The 26081-nt window shown below is 42.5% G+C and overlaps 1 protein-coding gene across 1 annotated transcript in view; it reads right to left on the bottom strand.

The window, feature by feature from the left end:
* Positions 1–26081, bottom strand: part of galnt2 (UDP-N-acetyl-alpha-D-galactosamine:polypeptide N-acetylgalactosaminyltransferase 2) — a 113824-nt gene that overhangs the window by 75175 nt on the left and 12568 nt on the right. Inside the window, exon 2 of the mRNA XM_078213359.1 lies at positions 19279–19372. Within this exon, the coding sequence (XP_078069485.1) occupies positions 19279–19372 (94 nt within the window). The remainder of the gene's footprint in view (positions 1–19278; positions 19373–26081) is intronic.

The raw sequence follows: 26081 nt of genomic DNA on the forward strand, positions 1-26081 counted from the left end.
TAACCCTGCGCATTTACCAGGGATAATCCACCTAGCCTACACATCTTTGCTCACTACAGGAAATTTACCATGGCCAATCCACCAAACCTGCACATTTCTGGACTATGGGAGGAAATCAGTGCATCCGGAGGAAACCTATGCAGACATGGGGAGAACATGCAAACTCCACACAATCACGCAAGGGGATGGTGAATTGTTTATGAGGCTAATGGTTAATTTATAAGGATACAGCATTTGACAATGATGCATTCTCTTACAATGACCACTGGTGTATATATCAGCCACTGGGGGCGTTCAGCCAGGGTAGAAAGAGTAGAGTAGGTAGCAGCTCATCAGACGGTGAGGTCATACATGGGAGTTTGTAGGGGTGATGTACAGAAAAGGGTGATAGGAATACATAATGATATGTTTGGCGCACTGGCAGGCCTGTCAGAAAGCCTGCATACAATGTCAAGGAGCATGAGGAATCCGGCACCAACCATGCACACCAATTTGTGTAGAGCCAGATGCTCATGCATTTCACGGTGAAAGTAATGGCCAACTCCATGAGAACATTAGCAGATAAAACTCATAATGCAATGTTCAATAGCCCATACCTCAACTTCCATTACAGTACAAGTAGAAGATCCACAATATCCAGCTGATTGGATTGAGGTCATGTAAACCAGTTTGCTGCCATGCAAGCTCAGACAGCTGTTGTCATGGTTGAAAAGTGCTCAAAAAGGTTTGCAGGATCTTACAGTAATCTGTCCTCAATCACATTGGCCATGAACCTGCTACCCTGACAGTATTTGTCCTCCCACCACTGCCACTCTGCCAGTGACCTTGAACATGTCTGTCAGGCATCTAGGCCAGACTGCTGCTGCCTATGCCAAGGTGGTGCAGTCCAAAGCCTGGTCTTCTGGACTACTATCAGTGCCACGTGCTAGTGAGAGTAGGAATAGGAGGATTAGGCAGATGAATGCGTGGCTTGAGAGCTGGTGCAGGGGGCAGGGGTTTAGATTTTTGAATCATTGGAATCTCTTCTGGGGAAGGGGTAACCTGTTCAAGAGGGACGGGTTACACCTGAACTGGAGGGGGACTAATATCCTGGCGGGGAGATTTGCTAGAGCCACTCGGGAGGGTTTAAACTAGTTTGGCAGGGGGGTGGGACCCAAAGCAGTAGGGAGACAGAACAGAAAGTAAGTTAAAGAGAGCACATTAAATAGTAAAGGCAGTGTCAGTAATCCTGGTACTAGACAGATCAGCCAAAAGCAAGACAGAGAGCAAGGGAAGTCCAGATTAAACTGCGTTTATTTCAATGCAAGAGGCCTGACGGGCAAGGCAGATGAACTCAGGGCATGGATGGGTACATGGGACTGGGGTATTATAGCAATTACTGAAACATGGCTAAGGGAGGGACAGGACTGGCAGCTCAATGTTCCTGGGTACAGATGCTATAGGAAAGATAGGAGGTAAGTGAGGAGGGGGATATGCACTTTTGATTAGGGAAAACATCATGGCAGTACTGAGAGGGGATATATCCGAGGGTTCGGCCACTGAGTCTATATGGGTAGAATTGAGAAATAAGAAGGGGGAAATCACTTTGATAGGGGTGTACTATAAGCCCCCAAATAGTCAGTGGGAAATTGAGCAGCAAATATGTAAGGAGATTACAGATAGCTCCAAGAAAAATAGGGTGGTACTAGTAGGGGATTTTAACTTTCCCAACATTGACTGGGACAGCCATAGTATTAAAGGGTTGAATGGAGAGAAATTGAGTGTATTGAGGAGAAATTTCTCATTCAGTATGTGGATGACCTGACTAGAGAGGGGGCAAAACTTGACCTCCTCTTGGGAAATAAGGAAGGGCAGATGACAGAAGTGTTAGTGAGGGATCACTTTGGGACCAGTGACCATAATTCCATTAGTTTTAAGCTAGCTATGGAGAATGATAGGTCTGGCCCAAAAGTTAAAATTCTAAATTGGGGCAAGGCCAATTTTGATGTTAACAGGCAGGAACTTTCAACAGTTAATTGGGGGAGTCTGTGGGAAGGCAAAGGGGCATCTGGTAAGTGGAAGGCTTCCAAAAGTGTGTTAACCAGGGTTCAGGGTAAGCACATTCTTTTTAGAGTGAAGAGTAAGGCTGGTAAAAGTAGGGAACCCTGGATGGCTAGGGTTTTGAGGCCCTGGTCAAGAAGAAGGAGGAGGCACATGACATGCATAGGCAGCTGGGATCAAGTGGGTCCCTTGAAGAGTGTAGACGGTGTAGGAGTAGAGTTAAGAGAGAAATCAGGAGGGCAAAAAAAAGGGGACACAAGATTGTTTTGGCAGATAAGGCAAAGAAGAATCCAAAGAGCTTCTACAAATACATAAAGGGCAAAAGAGTAACTAAGGAGAGAGTAGGGCCTCTTAAGGATCAACAAGATCATCTATGTGCAGATTCACAAGAAATGGGTGAGATCCTAAATGAATATTTCTCATCAGTATTTACTGTTGAGAAAAGCATGGATGTTAGGAAACTTGGGAAATAAATAGTGATGTCTTGCGGAATGTACATATAACAAAGAAGGAGGTGCTGGAAGTCTTAAAGTGTATCATGGTAGATAAATCCCGAGGACCTGATGAAGTGTATCCCAGGACATTGTGGGAAGCTCGGGAGGAAATTGCAGGTCCTCTAGCAGAGATATTTGAATCGATAGTCATAGGTGAGATGCCTGAAGATTGGAGGGTGAGAAATTTGTGCCTTTGTTTAAAAAGGGCTGCAGGGAAAAGTCTGGGAACTATAGGCCGGTGAGCCTCACATCTGTAGCGGGTAAGTTGTTAGAAGGTATTTTGAGAGACAGGGTCTACAGGCATTTAGAGATCCAAGGACTGATTAGGGACAGTCAGCATGGCTTTGAGTGGAAAATCATGTCTCACAAATTTGATTGAGTTTTTTGAAGGGGCAACCAAGAAGGTAGATGAGGGCAGTGCAGTTGATGTTGTCTACATGGACTTTAGCAAGGTCTTTGACAAGTTACCGCATGGTAGGTTGTTCCATAAGGATAAATCTCACGGGATCCAGGGTGAGGTAGCCAAACGGATACAAAATTGGCTTGATGGCAGAAGACAGAGGGTGGTTGTAGAGGGTTGTTTTTCAAACTGGAGACCTGTGACCAGCGGTGTGCCTCAGGGATCAGTGCTGGTCTGCTGTTACTTGTCATTTATATTAATGATTTGGATGAGAATATAGGAGGCATGGTTAGTAAGTTTGCAGATGACATCAAGATTGGTGGCATAGTGGACGGTGAAGAAGGTTATCTAGGATTGCATCGGGATCTTGATCAATTGGGCCAATGGGCTGACGAATGGCAGATGGACTTTAATTTAGATAAATGCGAGATGAAGCATTTTGGTAGATTGAACCAGGGCAGGACTTACTCAGTTAATGGTAGGATGTTGCGGAGAGTTATATAACAAAGAGATCTAGAAGTGCAGGTTCATAGCTCCTTGAAAGTGGAGTCACAGGTGGACAGACTGGTGAAGAAGGCATTCGGCATGCTTGGTTTTATTGATCAGAACATTGAATACAGGTGTTGGGACGTTTTGTTGAAGTTTTACAAGACATTGGTAAAACCACATTTGGAATACTATGTCACCTTATTATAGAAAAGATATTATTAAACTAGAAAGAGTGTAGAAAAGATTTACTCGAATGCTTCCGGAACTTGATGGTTTGAGTTATAAGGAGAGGCTGGGTAGATTGGGACTTTTTTCTCTGGAGCATAGGAAGTTTAGGGGTGACCTTATAGAGGTCTATAAAATAATGAGTTGCATAGATCAGCTAGATAGTCAATATCTTTTCCTGAAGGTAGGGGAGTCTAAAACTAGAGGGCATAGATTTAAGGTGAGAGGGGAGAGATACAAAAGGGTCCAAAGGGGCAATTGTTTCACACAGAGGGTGGTGAGTGTCTGGAACAAGCTGCCAGAGGTAGTAGGGGAGGCGGGTACAATTTTGTCTTTAAAAAGCGCTTAGACAGTTACATGGGTAAGATAGCTATAGAGGGATATGAGCCAAACGCAGGCAATTGGGACTAGCTTGGGGGGTTAAAAAAAGGAGCAGCATGGACAAGTTGGGCCGAAGGGCCTATTTCCATGCTGTAAATCTCTATGACTTCTAGAGCAGCACAAGGTCACCATGGAAGGTCATCTGCAATCTCCCTTTTGTTATGCTGGTTCAGGCATTGGGACAGCACTGCCTAGGAGCACTAGGGCAGGCAAAGACACCTGCAAGAATGACACTAAGTGAATGCACAAGAATCACCCAATCCACACTCTGAAACCAAGTGACAGATGCCACCCCAAAATTGTTTACGGATTTCTCATCAATTCCCTCAGAAGCTTGTCAATCTATGAGCCAAATGGTCTCACTGGAGCTCTGCCTCCCACATGAGTGCTGAGCCGATTTCCCATCTCTGCTCTCGAAGAACACCCCTTGGAACCTCCTGATAAAAGCAAGATACTGCGGATGCTGGAATCTGACGAAGGGTCATCCAGACTCGAAATGTTGGCTCTATTCTCTCTCCACAGATGCTGTCAGACCTGCTGAGATTTTCCAGCATTTTCTGTTTTTGTTGCCTTGGAACCTCCTATCAGCCTAACAATGTAACTGCCAAAGGATGCAACTGCTAATACACTGGCAATCTGCTCTCTGCAGTCTCTCTTTATGTCTCTGTTCCAGCAGATCCTGTGAAAAATTCCTTGCTTCTAGGTGACATTCTTTCAACATAACTCAAATGCTTTCTCTGTTACTCGTCAACAGCCCAGTTTTTTTATACCCTGTGTTCGTTTTAGGGTCCTCAAACCTCATTAAAATGCTGGCATCTAAACAAACCCAGACTTACAGGCAACTTTTAAAAATAAAATTAAAACTTAAAGCTATACCTTATTCCTAACACCCATAACAGGGAAATTAAGGTCGTTGATTGGGACATTGGGGTTGCATTCACTGGTACTGCAGTCAGATAAGTCGTTCATAGACAGCCTCCTCCTCCTGCATTACTAGTGTTATATATGGTGGTTAGGCTGGGTCCACATGATGATAAGGTTGGACAGGATGCGGCAGACCTTGTCAGGTCACAACGTGTTCCGTAGAATACTGGAGAGTTCCTCCAGAAGGGTCCAGGCAGCAGAAGCACTGCTTAAATAGCCCTTACGGTTTGCTCGATGCACTTTGTGTGGTAAACATGACTCTTGTTATGTATATGCTGGTCATGTGTGCTTGAGTTGCGCACCAGTCATAAGCTAGGTGGTCAGTAGATAGCATGCGTCGTTGTCCGCTGCATCCTGTCCAACCTTGTCATCATGTGAGCACAGCCTAGCCACCATATGTAACGTGAATCATGGAAGAGGAGGAGGCCGCCTATGATCAGTTCATCTGACTACAGTACTAGTGACTGCAACCTCAATCAACATCCAGTAGCCACTCTCTGGGTTTGTTTAGTGGCTTATTTACTGATGTAGAGCAGGCTGGCGTAGAATAAAGACATCAATATCATTGGGCACAGCAATTTCTGTAGGCCAGGATTGCCTGAACCGAGTTTTGATAGGGTTTGGACTAGGAAATTGGTGTCTCAGACTTCTTTTTCCTGTTTTTCCTTCAAGATCCTCTCAGCCAGCAAAAGTTTAGTAGCAGTGATGTGATTGTGCTTTTTACTTTCCAGGACCTCAATAATGCCAGGAATCTGCCAGGAACCGGGAACTGACAAGCATGATATGCCAAGTATGGTTCCTCATCAGCGCGAGTGGAATGTGTTGTACAAATGAACCCTTTGGTACATCTGGCAATAAATGTGTGGTACCAGGTAAACAATGTGTTGACTCCCTCTGCTTCTCTCTAGAAAGGAAGAATACAATATATACTGTTTGGATCCCAGATCATGTTGGAACTGGATGGGAAGATCCCAGAAAGGAACCCTGACTCAAAAGACAGTGACTTTTATTTTTTTTTAAGAAAACGTGGAGGAACAAAGTCACAGGACCGTTAATTAGTTTTAACAAAAAGGAAAAAAAAATTAACATGAGAAAATTGGATTATGTTACAACACGCCTTTACTCCCCTCCTTACCTTAACAATTACACACACAAAGATTAACATGGGTTACCATGTAGACTTTAAACTACAATGGTCTCATTAACACAAAGTCCCTTTTAAACACACAAGATAATGTGGGAAAATGCACTCTCCACTCTGAACCCCAAGGTGAATGTTTCTGGGTGGCTCCTCAGAATCCCCCCAGATAATCCCCCCCGATTGGGGCGGCACGGTAGCACAGTGGTTAGCACTGCTGCTTCACAGCTCCAGGGACCTGGGTTCGAATCCTGGCTCGGGTCACTGTCTGTGTGGAGTCTGCACATTCTCCGTGTCTGCGTGGGTTTCCTCCGGGTGCTCCGGTTTCCTCCCACAGTCCAAAGATGTGCGGGCTCGGTTGATTGGCCATTCTAAATTGCCCCTTAGTGTCCCGGGATGCATAGGTTAGAGGGGTTAGTGGGTAAATATGTAGGGATATGTGGATAGGGCCTGGGTGGGATTGTGGTTGGTGCAGACTCGATGGGCCGAATGGCCTCTTTCTGCACTGTAGGATTCTATGATTCTAACTGTTAAACTCCACTCCCAAAAACTTACTTTAAAATCTTCTCTCATAATTAAGCTTTCCCTTAGTAGTTTGCATTTCAAAATCCAGACTAGGTTTCCCAAATGACACTTTTAAACAAAACTTCCGCTCCACTTTTAAAAGTGAATCCAATCCAAGATTTTACACCAATTCCTTTAGGATTCCTTTGTCTTGACTGCTGCGCAAACTGCTTACATTGTCAATTTGTTTTGTCCATATTACCCAGAAGGGGGAGTTGGTTAACTCAGTTGGCTGGATGGCTAGTTTGTGATTTGGAGCGACACCAACAGCGTTAAGTTCAATTCCCGTACTGGCTGAGGTTATTCATGAAGGCCTCGTCTTCTCAATCTTGCCCCATGCCCGAGGTGTGGTGACCCTCAAGTTAAATTACCACCAGTCAGTTCCCCCTTAAAGAGGAGAGCAGCCTTTGGTCCACTGGGACTGTGGAGATATTTACATTACCCAGAAAAACAAGCAACTGATCGAATGAATTTTTTTGTGATCTAAAGATGCTACATTTGCTTGTTCCCCTTCATCCACCTGGCTTGTTACATTCTCATAGAACTCAACCAAATGTTTCTAACATTTGTAAAACCACATTGACTCCACTCAATTACATTCTGATTTTCTGAATGCTCTACTGCTACTTCTTCCATAAAACCATACAAAAGTTATGCTTTAGAAAGAGGCCATTCAGCCTGTTGTGTCTGTGCCGGCGAAAAATTAAACACCAATGACTGTGTGGTCAAATTCCTCTCCAACTCGATTTTCAGGTTTGCTGATGACACCATCATAGTGGGTTGGATCTCAAACAATGACGTGACAGAGTACAGGAAAAAGAGATAGAGAATCTGGTGAAATAGCACGATGACAATAGTCTCTCCCTCAATGTCAGTAAAATGAAGGAAATAGTCATCAACTTCAGGAAGCATAGTGGGGGACATACCCCTGTCTACATCAATGGTGGTAGAGTGGAAATGGTCGAGAGCTTCAGGTTTCTAGGTGTCCAGATCACCAACAATCGGTCCTGGTCCCTCCACGCTATAGTTAAGAAAGCCCACCAACGCCTCTACTTTCTCAGGAGGCTAAGGAAACCTGGCATGTCCACTACGACTCTCATCAATGTTTACAGACACACCATAGAAAGCATCCTATCCGGATGTATCACAACTTGGTATGGCTCTTGCTCTGACCAAGACCGCAAGAAATTTCAAGGCTTGTAAATATAGCCCAGCCAATCACACAAACCAGCCTCCCACACATTGACTCCATCTACACTTCCTGCTGCCTCGGGAAAGCGGCCATCAAGAGGACCCCACGCACCTCAGATATACTCTCTTCCACCTTCTTCCGTCCAGAAAAATATACAAAAGTCTAAGATCACGTACCAACTGACTCAAAAACAGCTTCTGCCCTGCTGCCATTAGACTTTCAAAGGGACCTACCATATGATAAGCTGATCTTTCTCTGCACCCTAGCTGTGACTGCAGCAATATATTCTGCACCCTCTCCTTTCCTTCTCCCCTATATACTCTATGAACGGTATGTTTTGTCTGAATGGCATGCAAGAAAACAGAAACTAACCGCTCATTTTAATCCCACTTTCCAGCATCTGGCCCATAATCTTGCAGGTTACTGCACTTCAGCTGCAGTATCTTTTGTGGTATTTTTAAAGAATAGGTTTAGAGACCATGAAGGTAGAAACAAGAGCTTTTTGGAAAGGTTACTCTACAGGCTGTTAGGATAGACCACCAGTTTGACCGCGCAAATAGCCGATGGCAACATCAATATGTCATGTAATCGGAGTCTTAAAGTGCCCTTGTTCCAACTAGGAATGAACGTGAATACACAACACTTTCCACCCCCTTTACATTAGAGGTTCCTGAAATGCAGGAGCAATCAAAATTTACAATACAGACAATTAATAAACACAGTCAAGAGCTAGATGTTCCATAGGATGGCAATTTGTGTGTGGTTGTCAGTGAACTTCAGGCATCTGCTTTTTTGTGTTGACTGCATCTTCTGGTGTTCTTGGTTTGGTTTGGATGTCGTCCTTGGTTGTCTCAACCAGAGTTGACATAGTGTTTGGAGGTTGATTTGGTGTTGAAGTGTCATCAGCTGGGATACTGTCTTCCACAGTTATTTCTTATATTGTCAGGTTCTCTGGAACGTCTAGGTCTTAACTTGGCACAGTTTGTTGTGGACTCACGGATAAGAGTTGATGTAAACTTGATAGACTGAATGGCCTCCTTCTGCATTGTTGGGATTCTGTGATTCTATTTCTGTCTCTGGAAAACTAGTTCTAGTTGCTAACGTCTCTACTTTCTCAGAAGACTAAAGAAATTTGGCATGTCAACTATGACTCTCACCAACTTTTACAGATGCACCATAGAAAGCATTCTTTCTGGTTGTATCACAGCTTGGTTTGGCTCCAGCTCTGCCCAAGACTGCAAGAAACTACAACAGGTCGTGAATGCTGCCCAATCCATCACGTAAACCAGCCTCCCATCCATGACTCAGTCTACACAGTCTACGCCTCGGCAAAACAGCCAGCATAATTAAGGACCCCACGCACCCTGGGCATTCTCTCTTCCATCTTCTTCCTTCTGGAAAAAGATACAAAAGTCTGAGGTCACGTACCAACTGACTCAAAACTTCTTCCCTGCTGCTATCAGACTTTTGAATGGACCTACATTGCAATAAGCTGATCTTTCTCTACACTCTAGCTATGACTGTAACACTACGTTCTGAACTCTCTCTTTCCTTCTTTATGTACAGTATGCTTTGGCTGTATAGCGTGCAAGAAACAATGCTTCTCACTGTATGTTAATACATGTGACAATAATAAATCAAATCAAATCAAAATAAAGGTTAATCATCGTGTCTTCTCCACAATACCTTGTCCTGAGTTTGAACAATGTAGGAGACCAGTCCTCTCTGTGCTAAGACGATGGCAGGTATCCACTTCTCACTGATGGCATAGTTCATTTCCAATACTTCCTGACTTTCTGAAAAACACACCACTTAGCCCTGTTCTTGTCAAGTCACAAAACCTGACTTTGCGTTCTCTCAACAATTTCTCTCGTCTTAGGCAGCTTCAGCAAATCAAACTCTGTGCGTAACTGACATTTTACAATGAGTAATGCAGGAGAACTTTGGGGTTGTCGAATGTGTTGCATTCCCTGTACGTTGTCAGGAATTGACTTTCGTTGCTCATAAGTTACCTTCAATGAATACTTCATTGTCTGAAAAAATCTTTCAGCCAGTCCATTTGTGGCAGGATTGGATGTGTTGGGTTCCATTCTCTTTTAGGTAATTTTGTGAATTCTTGCAAAATGAACTGTAGTCCATTGTCGCTAAGAAGTTGTTCGGGATGACCAAATCTTGCAAAAATCTCACCCGGTAGTCTTCATAATGGCAACTTCAGGCCATTTTGAATGTATGATTACCAAAATGAAAAACATTTATCCTTCAAATGGTCCAAATAATCCAGAATAACTTTTTCCCTTGCCCTTCTGGCCATTCCCATGGATGTTATCATGCTAGTGGCGGCAGATTTTGAAACTTTGCACAAGCCAAACACAAAGCTGCTTTCTCCTTGATTTCGCTATCAAGCCCTGACCACCAAAAGTAGTTTCTGGCTATCTCCTTCATCCTAACTATCCCACAATGCCCTTCATGAACTTGGTTTAGGACACGTTTCTTTAACAAGGACAGAATGATGACTCTCATTCCCCAGAGGAGACGACCAGCCTGTATGGATAGTTCAAGTCTTCGGGTAACATACCAACTTCAACTCCGGGTTTGCTCCCATGGTCTTGCCATGGGTTATGTCCATAAGTTATGTCCATAACTTCTGACAGCAGTGGATCATTTCTCGTATACTTCTTACCTTATCCTGCAGTTACAAGAGTTTTCCAATTGATAGACTTAGTTCAAGCTCGGTACTTGTATCGTTCTCCAACACTTACACATTCGATGTGGTCCTTTTTACCACAATTCTTGCATTTTGCATCTTTGCACCAGCTGTTGCTGCATACCCAGATTTTGCACATCAGTGGAAATTTCAAACCTGTGTCTGTATTTGAGTCTCAGCCAACAATTTGTGGATTCTAGTGGTCAAACTTAATTGCTGGGCTTCCTTAGCTGCTAATTCCATAAAGATTGCGACTTCTAAAGCCTTCTTTAGATTTAAGTTGCTTTCTGTTAACAGCCTTTTCTGGATAGCTTCACTTCTTAACCCACACACTAGTCTATCTCTGGTGGTGTCATTTATGACGACTCCAAATTCACAGTATTCAATTAATTTCTCCCAAGTAGCTATGAATTGTGTGATGAATTCACTTTCCTGTTGGTTACGTTTATGGAACCTGAACCTCTCGGCAATGACCGAAGGTTTAGGTGAGGAGTGGCCCTGCAATATCTCCACAGTCTCATCATAGGTTTTCAAGCTTGGTTTTTCTGGCTGCACCAGATCTCACATGGTGAATGAATGTCCCCCCCACCCCGGTACTCAGGAATGTTGGGACTACAATATCCATCACAATTTTATTCACTTGAACAAAATAATCAAATCGTTCAGTATTTGAGCTCCACCACTTGGTGTTCTCATCATATGGTCCCAGGTGCCAAAACTTCCCACCATTTTTACTATGGAAAGGGCTGGCATAAGCATGACATGCCACAACATTTTTAATCGCTACTTCACTTCTTTTTACAAACAAGATACCCCCTGAGCTCAGCCTATTTCCTTTAAGTTTTGTAACACCTCCAGTTTAAACTAATGTTGCTCGGTATTTGCTACTCAATGCTCTCTGTACTGTTCCAGACCTTGCTGGGCAGAGCACATGATGAGCTCCTTTTCAATGTTGTTTCCTCCAAAATCTTTGTTTTAATTTTGGTTCCTTTGATGGCTGCTGTCGGTATTTGGCACCCATCCATTGCCAGCTTTGGTGTAGCAAAGTTTTTATCGTCTTAATCCTTTTTAAATGTCAGCAGCACGGATTGGCGAGTTTTCTATGTTTGCTTTTCCGGGGGTCTGCCAGTGTGATTCCGAGTAGGCTTGCAGACCACGGAGGTACAAACAAGAGCTTTACTGGAAAGGTGTTTACAAGCTGTTAGGATAGACTGCCTATTTGCCCATGCAAAAAGCCAACTGTGTCATCAACACCTCACGTGATCAGACTTTTAAAGTGACCTTCTTCCAACTGGGAACAAACCTGAATACACACCTTTTAAATGATTTGAGAGTTTCAGCTTCAACCACCAGTTCAGGCAATGGGTTCCAGATGTCCACCACCCTCTGGATTAAAAAGGTTTTCCTCATGTCCCCATTAATTCTTCTACCAATCACTTTCAATCAATGCCCCCTAGTAATTGACCCCTCAGTTAGGGAAAACAAGGTTTTCCTGTCTACCCCATCATAACTTTGAACACCTCAATTAGGTCACCCCTTAGCCCCCTCTGTTCCAAAGAAAACAACCCTAGCCTATCCAATCTCTCAGCGCTGCAATGTTTAAGCCCTGGAAGCTTTCTTGGCAATCTCCTCAGCCCGCTCTCCATAGCAATTATGTCCTTTCTGTAACGTGATGACCAGAACTGTATACTGAGGTCCTGTTTTACCGGCACAGCCGCCCTGAAATCGGGGTAGGCGAGGCTTGCAGAACGGCATTCCCCATTGGCCTCAGACGCGATCTGAAGAGCCTTGGGCGGCCGTGCCGGTAAACTCAGGGCCAGAGTTCCAGCTGTAGCCTAATCAGTGTTTTATACCATTCCACCGTTACATCCCTGTTTTTGTATTCAATATTTCACCCAATAAAGGCAAGTATTCCAAATGCCTTCTTGACTACCTTGTTCACCTGACCTGTCATTTTCAAGAACCTGTGGACATGCACTCCAAGGTGTCACATTTCCTCAACTCCTCTTAATATCTTCCCATTTACTGAGTATTCCCTTGCTTTGTTTTCCCTCCCCAAATGCATTACCTAACACTTTTCTAAATTGAATCCTTGGGGTCCGGGTCCATAGGACTCTAAAATCGGCCCCGCAGGTGGAGGAGGTGGTTAAGAAGGCATATGGTGTGCTGGCCTTTATCAATCGAGGGATTGAGTTTAGGAGTCCGGGGATAATATAAGACCCTCGTCAGACCCCACTTGGAGTACTGTGCTCAGTTCTGTTCGCCTCATTACAGGAAGGATGTGGAAAAGATTGAAAGGGTGCAGAGGAGATTTCAAGGATGTTGCCTGGATTGAGTGGCATGCCTCATGAGGATAGGCTGAGGGAGCTCGGTCTTTTCTCCTTGTAGGCGTAGGATGAGAGGAGATCTAATAGAGGTATATAAGATGTTGAGAGGCATAGATCGGGTGGACTTTCAGAGGCTTTTTCCCAGGGTGGAAATGGCTGCTACGAGAGGACACAGGTTTAAGGTGCTGGGTGGTAGGTACAGGGGAAATGTTAGGGGGAAGTTTTCCACACAGAGGGTGGTGGGCGAGTGGAATCGGCTGCCGTCAGTGGTGGTGGAGGCAAACTCAATAGGGTCTTTTAAGAGACTCCTGGATGAATACATGGGACTTAATAGGATGGAGGGTTATAGGTAGGCCTAAAAGGTAGGGATATGTTCGGCACAACTTATGGGGCCGAAGGGCCTGTTTTGTGCTGTAGTTTTTCTATGTTTCTATGAATCACATTTTCCACTTCTCTGCCCACTCAGCCTAACAACTGATAACATTCTTAAGTCAACAGCTATCCTCTTCACTATCAAATACACAGCCAATTTTTGAGTCATCTGCAAATTTCTCAATCATGCCTCTCACATTCAAGTCAAATCATTAATGAATACAACAAACACCAAGGGACGTAATACTGAGCCCTACAGAACACCAGTGGAAACCATATTCCATTCACAAAAACATCCATCAACATTACCCTTTGTTTCTCGTCACTGAGCCAATTTTGGATCCAACCTGCCAACTTCCCTTGTATCTCATCAGATCTCACATTTCTGATCAGTCTGCCATGTGGCACCTTGCCAAATGCCTCACTGAAATCTATATGGAGATCCAACATCCACTCATCAATCCTCCTTGTCATTTCCTCAAAAGTTACTTTGGCCCTTGAAGTTTTAGTTCAGTTGGGAAGTTTTTTGTGTCCTCTACAGTGAAGATGCTGGATAATGAAACTGACAACTGGGAGACAGTCACACTGCTTTAACTTCCAGAAGCTGAATATTTGGAAGAAGTAAACAGAAACAAAATCTCGACTGGCTAAGAGGGCCCAGAGAAAACAGGCCATCGAATTGTTGGGCAGCACAGTGGTTAGCACTGCTGTCGCACAACACCAGAGACCCAGGTTTGATTCCTGGCTTGGGTCTGTCTGTGCATTGTCTGCACGTTCTCCCCTCTGTCTGCGTGGGTTTCCGCCACGCACTCCAGTTTCCTCCCACAGTCCGAAAGTCATGTTGGTTGGCCGAGCCAATTTCTACCTCAGTGTATCTGAACAGGCACAGGAGTGTGGTGACGAGGGAATTTTCACAGTAACTTCATCGCAATGTTAATGTAAGCCTACTCTTGACACTACTAAATAAACTTTAACTTTAAACTTCTTCGCCCGATGTCTTTATCTGCATCAAATGCGGCAGAGACTGGCATTCCAGAGTGGGGCACCCGAGTCATACCAGGTCATTCTTAATATGGAGTTGACCACCACAACGTAAATAAGACACTACAAAGACCAATGCAAAATACTAGTTCTAAGACTCTATCATTCCCTTGTTTCCCATTACTAATTCCACAGACTCATCTCTCAGAGACCAATGTTTACTTTAGCTACTCTCGATCTTTTTATATACTTGTAGATGCTCTGTTTTTTTTTGTTTCTTGTTAGATTAATTTCATCCTGATTTCTCAATTTCATTTTTTTAGGCTGGTTTTTAAAATTTCTTCCAATTTGATACTAACATTTTCTTCCAAGTTGATACAATCACATATTTTTTTAGCCACTTTCTTAGTTCGATTATGCATCCTTTTGTAGAGTCTTTCTTTCCCAGTAGAATAAATCTTTGTTGAAATATCTCCTTAAATGCCTGCCAGTAGTTTTTTTTACCATCTTACCTTAACCTATTTTCCCAGTCCGCTGTTGCCAATTCTGTCTTCATATTGTCTTGATATAAGTTTAAGACACTAGTTTCAGACCCACATTTCTCACCTTCAAACTGAATGTGAAATTCTATCATGGTTACCATCATAATTGCAGAAGTTAACTGTAATTAGTTGTCAATCCTGAACATTTGCTATGTAAAAAGACTTGTATTTATATAGTAGTTTTACAGGTAATTATGTATTTTTAAAGCTGTAGTCACTGTTCCAATGTAGAAAGCGAAATAGCCAGGTTGCACACAGCAAAATCCCATTAATAGCAAAGAGTTAATGATCAAATAATCTGTTTTAGTGATGCTAATTGAGAGATAAATATTAGCCAGAGCCACAGGGAGAACTCCCTCTCCCTGCTTCCACCTGCTTCTCAGCTCCCAAAGAAAGCTGGCAGCTGAAGAATAGCCCCGAGTATAAGCCTAAGATGTGTGAAAACGAGCAATTGGATGGGCTTTGTAACTTCGACAGTGGGTACACCAAAGATTCCTTCACTTATGGTAAAGGGAGGAGAGTGGGGGGAGAAAAAAACCATCAGTTCCTGTATCTATTCCCATCTTCAATTAGTATCTATTCTCTTCCACCACAGAGGGTAGGTTCAACCTTCAACTTTACAGCAATGAGGGTGCTTGACATCTGAAGAAGTTTTAATACATCAACTGTGTTCCTTGTCCAGGAAGCTTTTGGGCTTCCTTGATTTGCTAATGTTTGTCATGCATCTACCATCCATAGGTTGCTTGCACTATGTGATGCAAGTTATCATATTGTGAAATCAGCACCATAAACTCTGCAATAATTCAAGAAGACAGCCAATCATAATCTTCTCAGGGCAAAGGGATCAGGGACCCAGACTTGCCAGCTAAGAACCATATATGGCTCAGGTATTCTTGGCATCCCATGACATTCCTGCGGTCTAAAAGGTGCCAGCCTGAGTTGCATCATGTTGTTTTGCATGCATTTGGCTAAAGATGTTGGTATTTGTCAGCTTATGCTCTACTCAAATAGCAAATAGTCCTTGTAATTAGTTTATCCAATGTACTTTCCAACAACATACCCAACAAAAATAATGAAATCACCAATCACTGAAGTCACCGATCGCTGTTGGTGAATTGTTGGTTAGCCCAGACAGTGTGGAACTGCAGTCATTGCTTTTCATGTTTTCATAACTGCCAATAAGTAAAGGGTAGGTCATGCTTCAGTCACCAACACAGAGCTTTATTTCTTTTTATTCCTAGTCGCTGACACAGCCACCATGTATTGCCCATCCCCAGAGGCATTAAAGAGTCAACCACATTGATGTGGATTTGGAGTCACATGTCAGCCAGACCAGGTAATGTTGACAGATTTCCTTCCCTAAAGGATATTAGTGAACCAGATGTTTTTAAGACAGTCGACAATGGTTTAATGGTCATCAGTAGACTCTTAATTCCAGATTTTTATTGAATTCAAATTCCATCATCTGGGATTTGAAGCCAGGTCCTCAGAGCATTACCCCGAGTCTCTGGATTGCTATTCCAGCGACAATACCACTACACCACTGCCTCCCCTATATAACGTCTTATAGTGACGAGGATGTCACCAGTCTCATTCTAAAAATTAAAGCACCTGCCCATTATCTCTACACTGTCTCCACTGCTCTGCAAATTTCCTAACCAGGTCAATAATTTGCCTTCAATTTCATGGGCTAACAAATCTATCACTGATGTGGAACTTCATGAAATAACATGACAATATTATGATCACAGCTGATGTCACTACTGGACATGTCAGGTTCCAGGATTGAACCTGGCTTGATAGATCCTAACTTTTATTTTGTTTAGTTACATGGAAGGCAGAGTCACAGGACTGCCAAAGAACTATTAACAAAAGAAGAAAATATTTACCAAACAAGAAAAGATATAATACTCCTTCACCCCAGTTATACCTTTACAGATATGTACAAATTTGTACGGATAACACAAGTTATACTCTAATGTTCCAAGTAAACAAATAGGCAAACTATGGTCAAACATCTTTCTCATTTGCGAGGATCTGTACATTTTGTTTGCATTTTTGTATGTTATTCATTTTGTTTTATGTTGCCTTTCACCTTTCTAATCATTCATGATGTTTTGTTGGCAAGTAGAGCTCTTACTCTGAAGATTAGAAACTGGTTCTGTGTTGCATTATTTTCTTTTTGAACAACCGCCATTAAACTTCTGTTGTTTTACCCATTCGCAGATTTATCTTGTTTTCTGTGAATAGTCTTTGTTTCATCACAGTGGAGCAAGCCTGATCTAACTCTAGAATCTTAAAACATATTTCATGTGTTTTATTTCAAACACCACATTATCATAAAACAATTGATTTATTAGATCAGTTAATAATTCCACTTAGGAAGGCTAAAAAATGGGACCTTGGTTGCAAATTTTGTCTCAGACAACTTGGGAGTAACCACTCCACACAAGCTTTCCCATGACAAGTGCAACTTACCACCCTAAATGAAAAGAACTCCATTAGTTAAGTAGGATTCCTGTTCTGTGATTGTCAGCTGCAATGTTGGGAGATTGACCAGCCAAGTTGAACTGGGCCAGGCACTGACCAATGAACAATGTTCAGCTCAATAATCACTGAGCCATTCTGAATACAAGTTCAGGCTTCTGTTCCACAACAGGTTTCCTGCAGTTTTTCCACTGATAGGAGATAAATACTTGTCTTTATTTTCGGATCTGCTGTCTGCACAACCATTTATTTTAGCCACTTGTCTAACAGCCGATAGCCTTTCCATATTTCAACCTTAATGTTTGTGAAATAGGCTGACATGTGGATTTCCTGAATAAGGCAGAGGTATTCGCATCAGACAATTCTCATTTTACATTGCAAAGTGGGGGTGGGGAATGAAATATTTGGCAAAAGAGCAAATCCCGTGTGGCAAGGATAAAACTCTCCGAAAGGAATTGGGACTTTCACGAAATGTTTCATGTAATTTTTATGATTTATATAAAGTAAGTTTCATGAATAAAAAAAAAATGAGGAACAAAAAGAGAAACAATAAAACAGAAGGAAAAACTATTAATATTACTGGTAAGAGAACATGAAAAAAAGTGTACAGTGTTGGAAACACATGTGATAAAAGGTTTAACAGCAATATAATTAGAGAAACAGAGGCCAATGACTGGGAGGTTTAGATGCCAGGGAACAAATCATCCAGAAAGGACAAAGCATGTGGAGAAATGAGAACATGAGGGTAAGAAAGAACTTTGCAATCACGAAAAGGTATTGTCTGGTAAATGCATTGGCTGATGCAGCAAAGATATTGTGAATTGGTGTAATATGAAAAGATAACTATTAATTGCTACACAGAGTAATTATGTAAAATAGATAAATGGCATCACATTTGTCCATCCTCAATGTATAAAAGACTCCACCCACTATCTTATTAAAATTGTTAAAATATAGACTCAAACCTTAGCTAGCAGAACAGATTACTATTTGAAAAGCAGCTATGTTATTCAATTATTGGCTGCCAGACCCAAAGCTGACCACAGACAGACACGTTGTTGATATCTTCTGTCCATCAGACAGGGTTGCAGCAAATCAGTGACCCATCACACCCAGGCAAACGTTCGGTTCCTTGGTTTATTTATTCATTTGTGGACATGGGCATCACTGGCAGGCCAGCATTTATTGCCCATCCCTAGTAGCCCTTGGAGGGCATTTGAAGGTCAACCGCATTGTTAAAGGACTTTAAAACACCTCTGCAGCAGTATTGAAACAAAGTGCAGTCCATGGCTGCATTTCCCTTTTTAAAAAAAATTAATTTAAGGGATGCTAGCATTGTGTGAATCTCAGGTTGTACTCGAAAAAGTGCTAGTGAGTCGCCACTCGAATTGCTGCAGTCCACGTGGTGTAGGTAGTCCCACTGTGCTGTTCAGATGGGTGTTCCAGACTTTTGACTCAGCGACAGTGAAGGAACAGCAACAATACAGTTCCTAGCCAGGACGGTGTACAGTGTGGAGGAGAACTTGAATGTGGTGGTGTTCCCATGTGTCTGCTACCCTTGTCCTTCTAGATTGTAGAGGTTGTAGATTTGGAAGGCGCAGATTTGTCAAAGCAGGCTTGACGAGTTGTTGTAGTATATCTTCTAGATGGTACACACTGCTGCCACTGCAAGTCAGTGGTGGAGAGAATGAATGTTTAACTGTGGATGGGGTGCCAAACTCTCAGGCTAGTTTGTCCTGCCTGGGGTTTTCAGCATTATAACTAGACTGTTGTCAGGATCCACAGCCTTAAGCAGCCATCTGTCAATGCTGCATGGACAATTAACAACAGTGGTAAATATGACTGCGAAGAATGTGATTAACCCAGGATAATTAAACTACTAACATTTGAGAGCAGTGCTTGTGTTTGTCCCAAAACTCTCACTCTTGATTTGTTTTAAATCAACACAGATAATAAGTACATGTATTTCATCCCAGGCAGCATTCTAATGCTGTAGAATATCAGTTACTTTTACCTACCCGGTGGTAATGTCTCCACATTCTGTGCTTTTCCTTCTGCTTTACTGCTCTGACCATTCTTTCTCTTGCTTGCATCTATAGAATTCCACTCATCCTATAAACAGAATCATAAAGAATAAGTTAAAAGGAGCAGTATTAATCTAATTACATTATAATAAACATCTAAAAAAAATCCTGATTTGAAAATATTATACATTAAAACTGTTGAGCAGGGAGCACTATGTACTATTTCCAAGAGTACATAAGAATATAAGAAATAGGAGCAGTAGGCCATATAGCCCCTCAAACTTTATACACCATTCAGTACAATTATAGCAAGAGGGAGGCTATGGCCTAGTGGTATTATCACTAGACTATTAATCCAGAAACTCAGCTAATGTTCTGGGACCCGGGTTCGAATCCCGCCACAGCAGATGGTGGAATTTGAATTCAATAAAAATATCTGGAATTAAGAATCTAATGATGACCATGAAACCATTGTCAATTGTCAAAAAAACCCATCTGGTTCACTAATGCCCTTTAGGGAAGGAAAATCTGCCGTCCTCATAGAATCATAGAAATCATAGAAACCCTACAGTACAGAAAGAGGCCATTCGGCCCATCGAGTCTGCACCGACCACAATCCCACCCAGGCCCTACCCCCATATCCCTACATATTTACCCACTAATCCATCTAATCTATGCATCCCAGGACATTAAGGGGCAATTTTAGCATGGCCAATCAACCTAACCAGCACATCTTTGGACTTTGGGAGGAAACCGGAGCACCCGGAGGAAACCCACGCAGACACGAGGAGAATGTGCAAACTCCACACAGACAGTGACCGAAGCCGGGAATCGAACCCAGGTCCCTGGAGCTGTGAAGCAGCAGTGCTAACCACTGTGCTACCGTGCCTTATCTGGTCTGGCCTACATGTGACTCCAAAGCCACAGCAATGTGGTTAACTCTCAACCTGCAAGGATGGACAATAAATGTTGGCCAGCCAGTGGCGCCCATGTCCCACGAATGAATAAAAAACAAACACTTTCCCACCTGCTCCCCATATCTCTAGATTCCGAGAAACCAAATATCTATCTCAGATTTGAATATACTCAACGATGGAGCATCCACAGTCTATTGGGGTAGGGAATTCTAAAGCCGTCCCAGTGAAGAAATCACTATGACTGTGCCCCTGTATTCTACATGCCACAACCAGGAGAACTAACCTTCAGATTTTTGTATGTTTCAGTGAGGTCACTCTCATTTTTCTAAACTCCAGAGAGTTTTTTATTCTTTCATGGGACACTAACTGCCAGCATTTATTGCTCATCTTTAGAGAGAGCCAAGGTGTGTATGCATTTGTGCTATTCCCATGTTTTTTTTCTGTATGTGTGTATGTCTTCCTCATACCTTTTCTGAGTATGTTTGTCTACATGCATGCCTTCACCCATGTATGTGCATGTGTGTCTGCCCATGCCTTTTCTGCGAGTGTGTCTGTGTGCGTGTTTCTCCCATGCCTTTTCTGTGCATATGTCTCTTTTCATTAAACCCTTTCCAGAGCTGTTCGCACATTTAGTGTTAGAATAGTCTTCCTTTAATAATCCAGCATGATAGTCTGTTAAACAATGTCATCTCCAAATTCACCACGCCAAGGTGGCAGCTTGCTGAGTCAATCCTTGACACCCAATGCTGAGGAAGGGATCAGAAGTAGCATTTCGTCCCTGTATTTCTCTCTTGGGCAGTTTCGAGTCTGGAACAGTCAGCATGAGATGTGCAGGTCTCATATTTCCAAGGTCAGTTCAGAGACTTCAAAATGAGTTTGGATAAATCTCACTGTGGAAAATGTAACCTGGGCATTCATGTATTTCTTTTGAGCTAAAACAGTGTACTGGCTCAGGATCAGCCTTGTCCCCACTGAGTTCTTTACAGTCCAACTTCCAAAAGATAGGAGAATGCATATGATTGCAGGTGCAAAATTACAGCATCCAGTATATATCCCCGGAGTCTTACTGTTACCATCAACAATTCACATGTCATTTACACAAAATTATATTGAATGTACAGCACAGAAACAGGCCATTCATTCCAACTCCATACTGGAGTTAATGCCCCACATGAACCTCTTCCTACCCTACTTTGTTGTCATCGTAACTTTATGTTGCTTTGGCCCTCATGGGTTTATACTCCTTATACACCTATTACTGTGTGGCCAAATTCCCCTCCAATTTAATTTTCAAGTTTGCTGACGACACCACCGTAATGGGTCAGATCTCAAACAATGACGAGACAGAGTACAGGAATGAGATAGAGAATCTGGTGAACTGGCAACAATAATCTCTCCCTCAATGTCAACAAAACGAAGGAGATTGTCATCGACTTCAGGAAGCTTAAAGGAGAACATACCCCTGTCTACATCAATGGGGACGAAGTAGAAAGGGTCGAGAGCTTCAAGCTTTTAGGTGCCCAGATCACCAACAACCTATCCTGGTCCCCCCATGCCAACACTATAGTTAAGAAAGCCCACAGTGCCTCTAATTTCTCAGAAGGCTAAGGAAATTTGGCATGTCAGCTACGACTCTCACCAATTTTTAAAGATGCACCATAGAAAGCATTTTTTCTGGTTGTATCACAGCTTGATATGGCTCCTGCTCTGCCCAAGACCGCAAGGAACAATAAAAGGTCGTGAATGTAGCCCAATCCATCACACAAACCAGCCTCCCATCCATTGACTCGGTCTACACTTCTCGGTGCCTCGGCAAAACAGCCAGCATAATTAAGGACCCGGACATTCTCTCTTCCACCTTCTTCCGTCGGGAAAAAGATACAAAAGTCTGAGGTCACATACCAACCAACTCAAGAACAGCTTCTTCCCTGCTGCTGTCAGACTTTTAAATGGACTTACCTTGCATTAAGTTGATCTTTCTCTACACCCTAGCTATGACTGTACACTACATTCTGCACTCTCTCCTTTCCTTCTCTATGAACGGTATGCTTTGTCTGTATAGCGCGCAAGAAACAATACTTTTCACTGTATGTTAATACATGTGACAGTAATAAATTCAATCAAATCTAGCTTTCTCTTAAATGCATTGCACTATCTGCTTCACCTGTTCCCAATGGCAGTCAGTTCCATTTTCTCACCACTGGTTGGGTAAAGAGGTTTCTCCTGAATTTCCTATCGGATTGATTCGTGACTATCTAAGGTCCCTACTTTGGTCTAGCTCACCAGTAGTAATATCCTCATGTCTAAAAACATCATCGCTTATGTTTCAGTAGCTATAGGGCAGTAAAGGTGCTCGCCTGTTCTTAGCATATTTGGGGAATATCTACACAAAAATATTCAAGTAATGCTGAAGCTGAAGGAATAGTTATAGGGGAACTTGATCATAGAATCCCTACAGTGCAGAAGGATCCTGCACCAACAACAATCCCACCCAGGCCCTATCCTTGCAACCCCACGTATGTATCATGCTACTCCCTCTCACACTAAGGGGCAATTTACCATGGCCAATCAACATAACTTGCACATCCATGGAGTGTGGGAGGAAACCCATGCAGACACAGGGAAAACATGCAAACTCCACACAGTCACCCAAGGCCGGAATTGAACCTGGGTCCCTGGTGCTGTGAAGCAGCAATGTAAATCTGATAACAGGCAATAGGAAAGAACTATGAGAGTTGTATTATAGGGGTCGATGCAGGGTCCATGTTCTTAGCAATGTATATAAAATGCCTGGAATCCAGTCTCAACACAAAGTGGCTCAATTAGAAGATGACACCAAACTGGGGCTGGACTTAAAGGAGGTAGCCAAGGTTTGATAAAGAGGTCAACAGTGTTCACCCTGGACTGACCAGTGGCGAATTCATTTCAAAATACATCATACTAAAGGAACAGGTGTCACTTGCTCCTAATCACTTTTCTCCAGGCGATCTATCGCCATTTTATAGACTCCTCCACCTAAGACAATTTCAGCAGTTTATAATCTCAGCCCTGTGCATCATGTGAAGCACACAGTATAGCCCTCTGTGTTCAATCTGTACTCTATGTTTACGGTACACGTGTGTCATTTAAGAGGCAAGAATGCTACCAGCTAAGCCATTATCATGTAACTAAAAACAGATGTTATATCAGTTGATACTGCACAGTACAAACAGTACAGTTCCTAGATTCTGAAGCACTATAACCCATTGTATAGGTTGACATTCACGGCCAACCTCACTATGTAAATGAAACACAACCTTCTGATTTAACTGGCTTAATGAGATCATATCAAATAAGTAATTTAAATACCCTCGTCTGAACGCTTTGGAGGGAAGGGAAAAATCGGGGAGAAGACTTCCAACATAATTTCACTTTTTTAAAAAAGAAAATACATCTAAATTCACTGTAACTGTAATGTTGGCACACTCAAAATTTAAAATGTTGTTCACTAATGAGAAAGCAATCGGGATGAACTCTACTCTGATTTCTTTGTGAAAGTAGTGAAGTAAATCTGAGAAAGACATGGGAGCATGAGGCAGAATGAGGGCAAAAAGGACAAAAATTGATGAGAATCCATTTTTAGACAGTTAAAGGAATAAAATAAGAAGTGGGAGTAAATGGCAGGCAGATGTGGACTCTTTGAACTAAGGGGCCGCAGTGGTAGGAAATCGGACTACAGCTGGTCAGACAGATAAGGGATCCACCTTGTATTAAAGTGTCAACATGTGGAGATGTATTTGGTAGTTTGTCTGCTTTCTTGCATCTTTGTAGAAACTTGATGTCTGTGTCAATATGCGCTATCTTCTTGGAGATCCTCTCCACTTGGAGCCGGCAGTTTGCGGTGTCGTTTGCTACCAAATAAACCTGTTGGACTTTAACCTGGTGTTGTTAGACTTCTTAAAGTGTCAACACCAGCTTAATGTATTTTTCCATTCTAAGTGTTTACATAGGGTGTTCCCATTATAAATGTTGACAACTGATTGTGAAAGTGGTGATTACTGTGACATGGTCATACAGCATGGGCAGTCATGAGACCCATACTATTTTAATAGTAAAAGATTTAGTAAAGGATTTGAAACCAATGTACTCAACAAAAAGTTGAAGCAAAGTGACCAATTTAATTAGCCGTTTCTAGCATCCAAATTGTTCCTACAAATTTAAGAAAATAAAACTGAGTTTTGATTAGTTTGCACTTGGTGAATCGGATACTTCAGTAAAACAGAAAGACGAGTTTAACAGGTTATCCGAGCTCGCCTATAATTTTTCTAGCCTTACATGAAAGCTTAAGGTGCAACTTATTGAGGTGTGGTGACAATTTTACATTCCACAAAACTGAGAAAGCCATAGCTCAGTGGGAACACTCGTGTGAGTCAGAAGGATGTGGGTTCAGCAACTTCAGCCCATAATCTAGGGTAATGCTCCTACGGCTAGTACCAAAGGAGTGCTAGTGTTGGAAGTGGAGCCTTTCAGATGGGACATTAAACAATACTGCACCTGCCCATTCAGGTGGATGTAAAGGATCCCACAATATTATGCCGGGGAGTTTCCCCGGTGTTCTGGTCAATAGGCCCTTTTTAATCATTACTAAGCATTTTGCGATTTTCCAAAAACAGAAGCAGAGTGCCTGTCTGGTTTTCTGATTTCATATAATTGTTTTTTTTATTCATGCGTGGGACATGGGCGTCGTTGGCTGGCAGCATTTATTTCCCATCCCTAGTTGCCCAAGGGCAGTTGAGAGTCAACCACATTGCTGTGGCTCTGGAGTCACATATAGGCCAGACCAGGTAAGCATGGCAGGTTTCCTTCCCTAAAAGGACATTAGTGAATCTGATGGGTTTTTCCGACGATCGACAATGGTTTCATGGTCATCAGTAGATTCTTAATTCCAGATATTTTTTATTGAATTCAAATTTCACCATTTGCCGTGGTGGGATTCGAACACGGGTCCCCAGAACATTAGCTGAGTTTCTGAATTAATAGTCTAGTGATAATACCATTAGGCTGTCACCTCCCCTTCAGTGTTCATAAAACAGGTAGGCCAAAACAGCCTCGATGCCTTTGAGTCACATTCCAAAGACTTGGATATACAATCCAGGCTGATGTTCACAGTGCAGTACAGTGGAAGGGTTGTGCATCAGAGGGGCTATCTTTCGGATTAGATGTTTTTAAAAATTACCAGGAGATAACTGTGCACAAGTTGATTGTTGTGATGTCAGAAACATAGCAGAGATTACACTTCAAACATTCATCATTGTAAAGCCCTTCAGGGCATCCTTAAGTTGTAAATGGTGAAATATAAATGCAAGTTTTCTGTTTAATTCTTTTACAACTGAGATGTAGAACATAGAACATAGAACAGTACAGCACAGAACAGGCCCTTCGGCCCACGATGTTGTGCCGAGCTTTATCTGAAACCAAGATCAAGCTATCCCACTCCCTATCATCCTGGTGTGCTCCATGTGCCTATCCAATAACCGCTTAAATGTTCCTAAAGTGTCTGACTCCACTATCACTGCAGGCAGTCCATTCCACACCCCAACCACTCTCTGCGTAAAGAACCTACCTCTGATATCCTTCCTATATCTCCCACCATGAACCCTGTAGTTATGCCCCCTTGTAATAGCTCCATCCACCCGAGGAATTACCGAATGTATTACTCAAGTATTAATCTCCAACAATTACTTTTGATTTTCAAGTGCAATAGTGTTAATCCAATTTCAGCCACCTATTTGAAATATTTACTGCCACAACAGGCATTCTTTATCCTGTTGGTACACTCACCCTGTGGTATAAGGGGTATTATGGTATTGTGAGTATTACCAAACTGTTAATCCAGAGGCC

This window comes from Mustelus asterias, chromosome 5, assembly GCF_964213995.1.
Source record: "Mustelus asterias chromosome 5, sMusAst1.hap1.1, whole genome shotgun sequence".
NCBI lineage: Eukaryota > Metazoa > Chordata > Chondrichthyes > Carcharhiniformes > Triakidae > Mustelus > Mustelus asterias.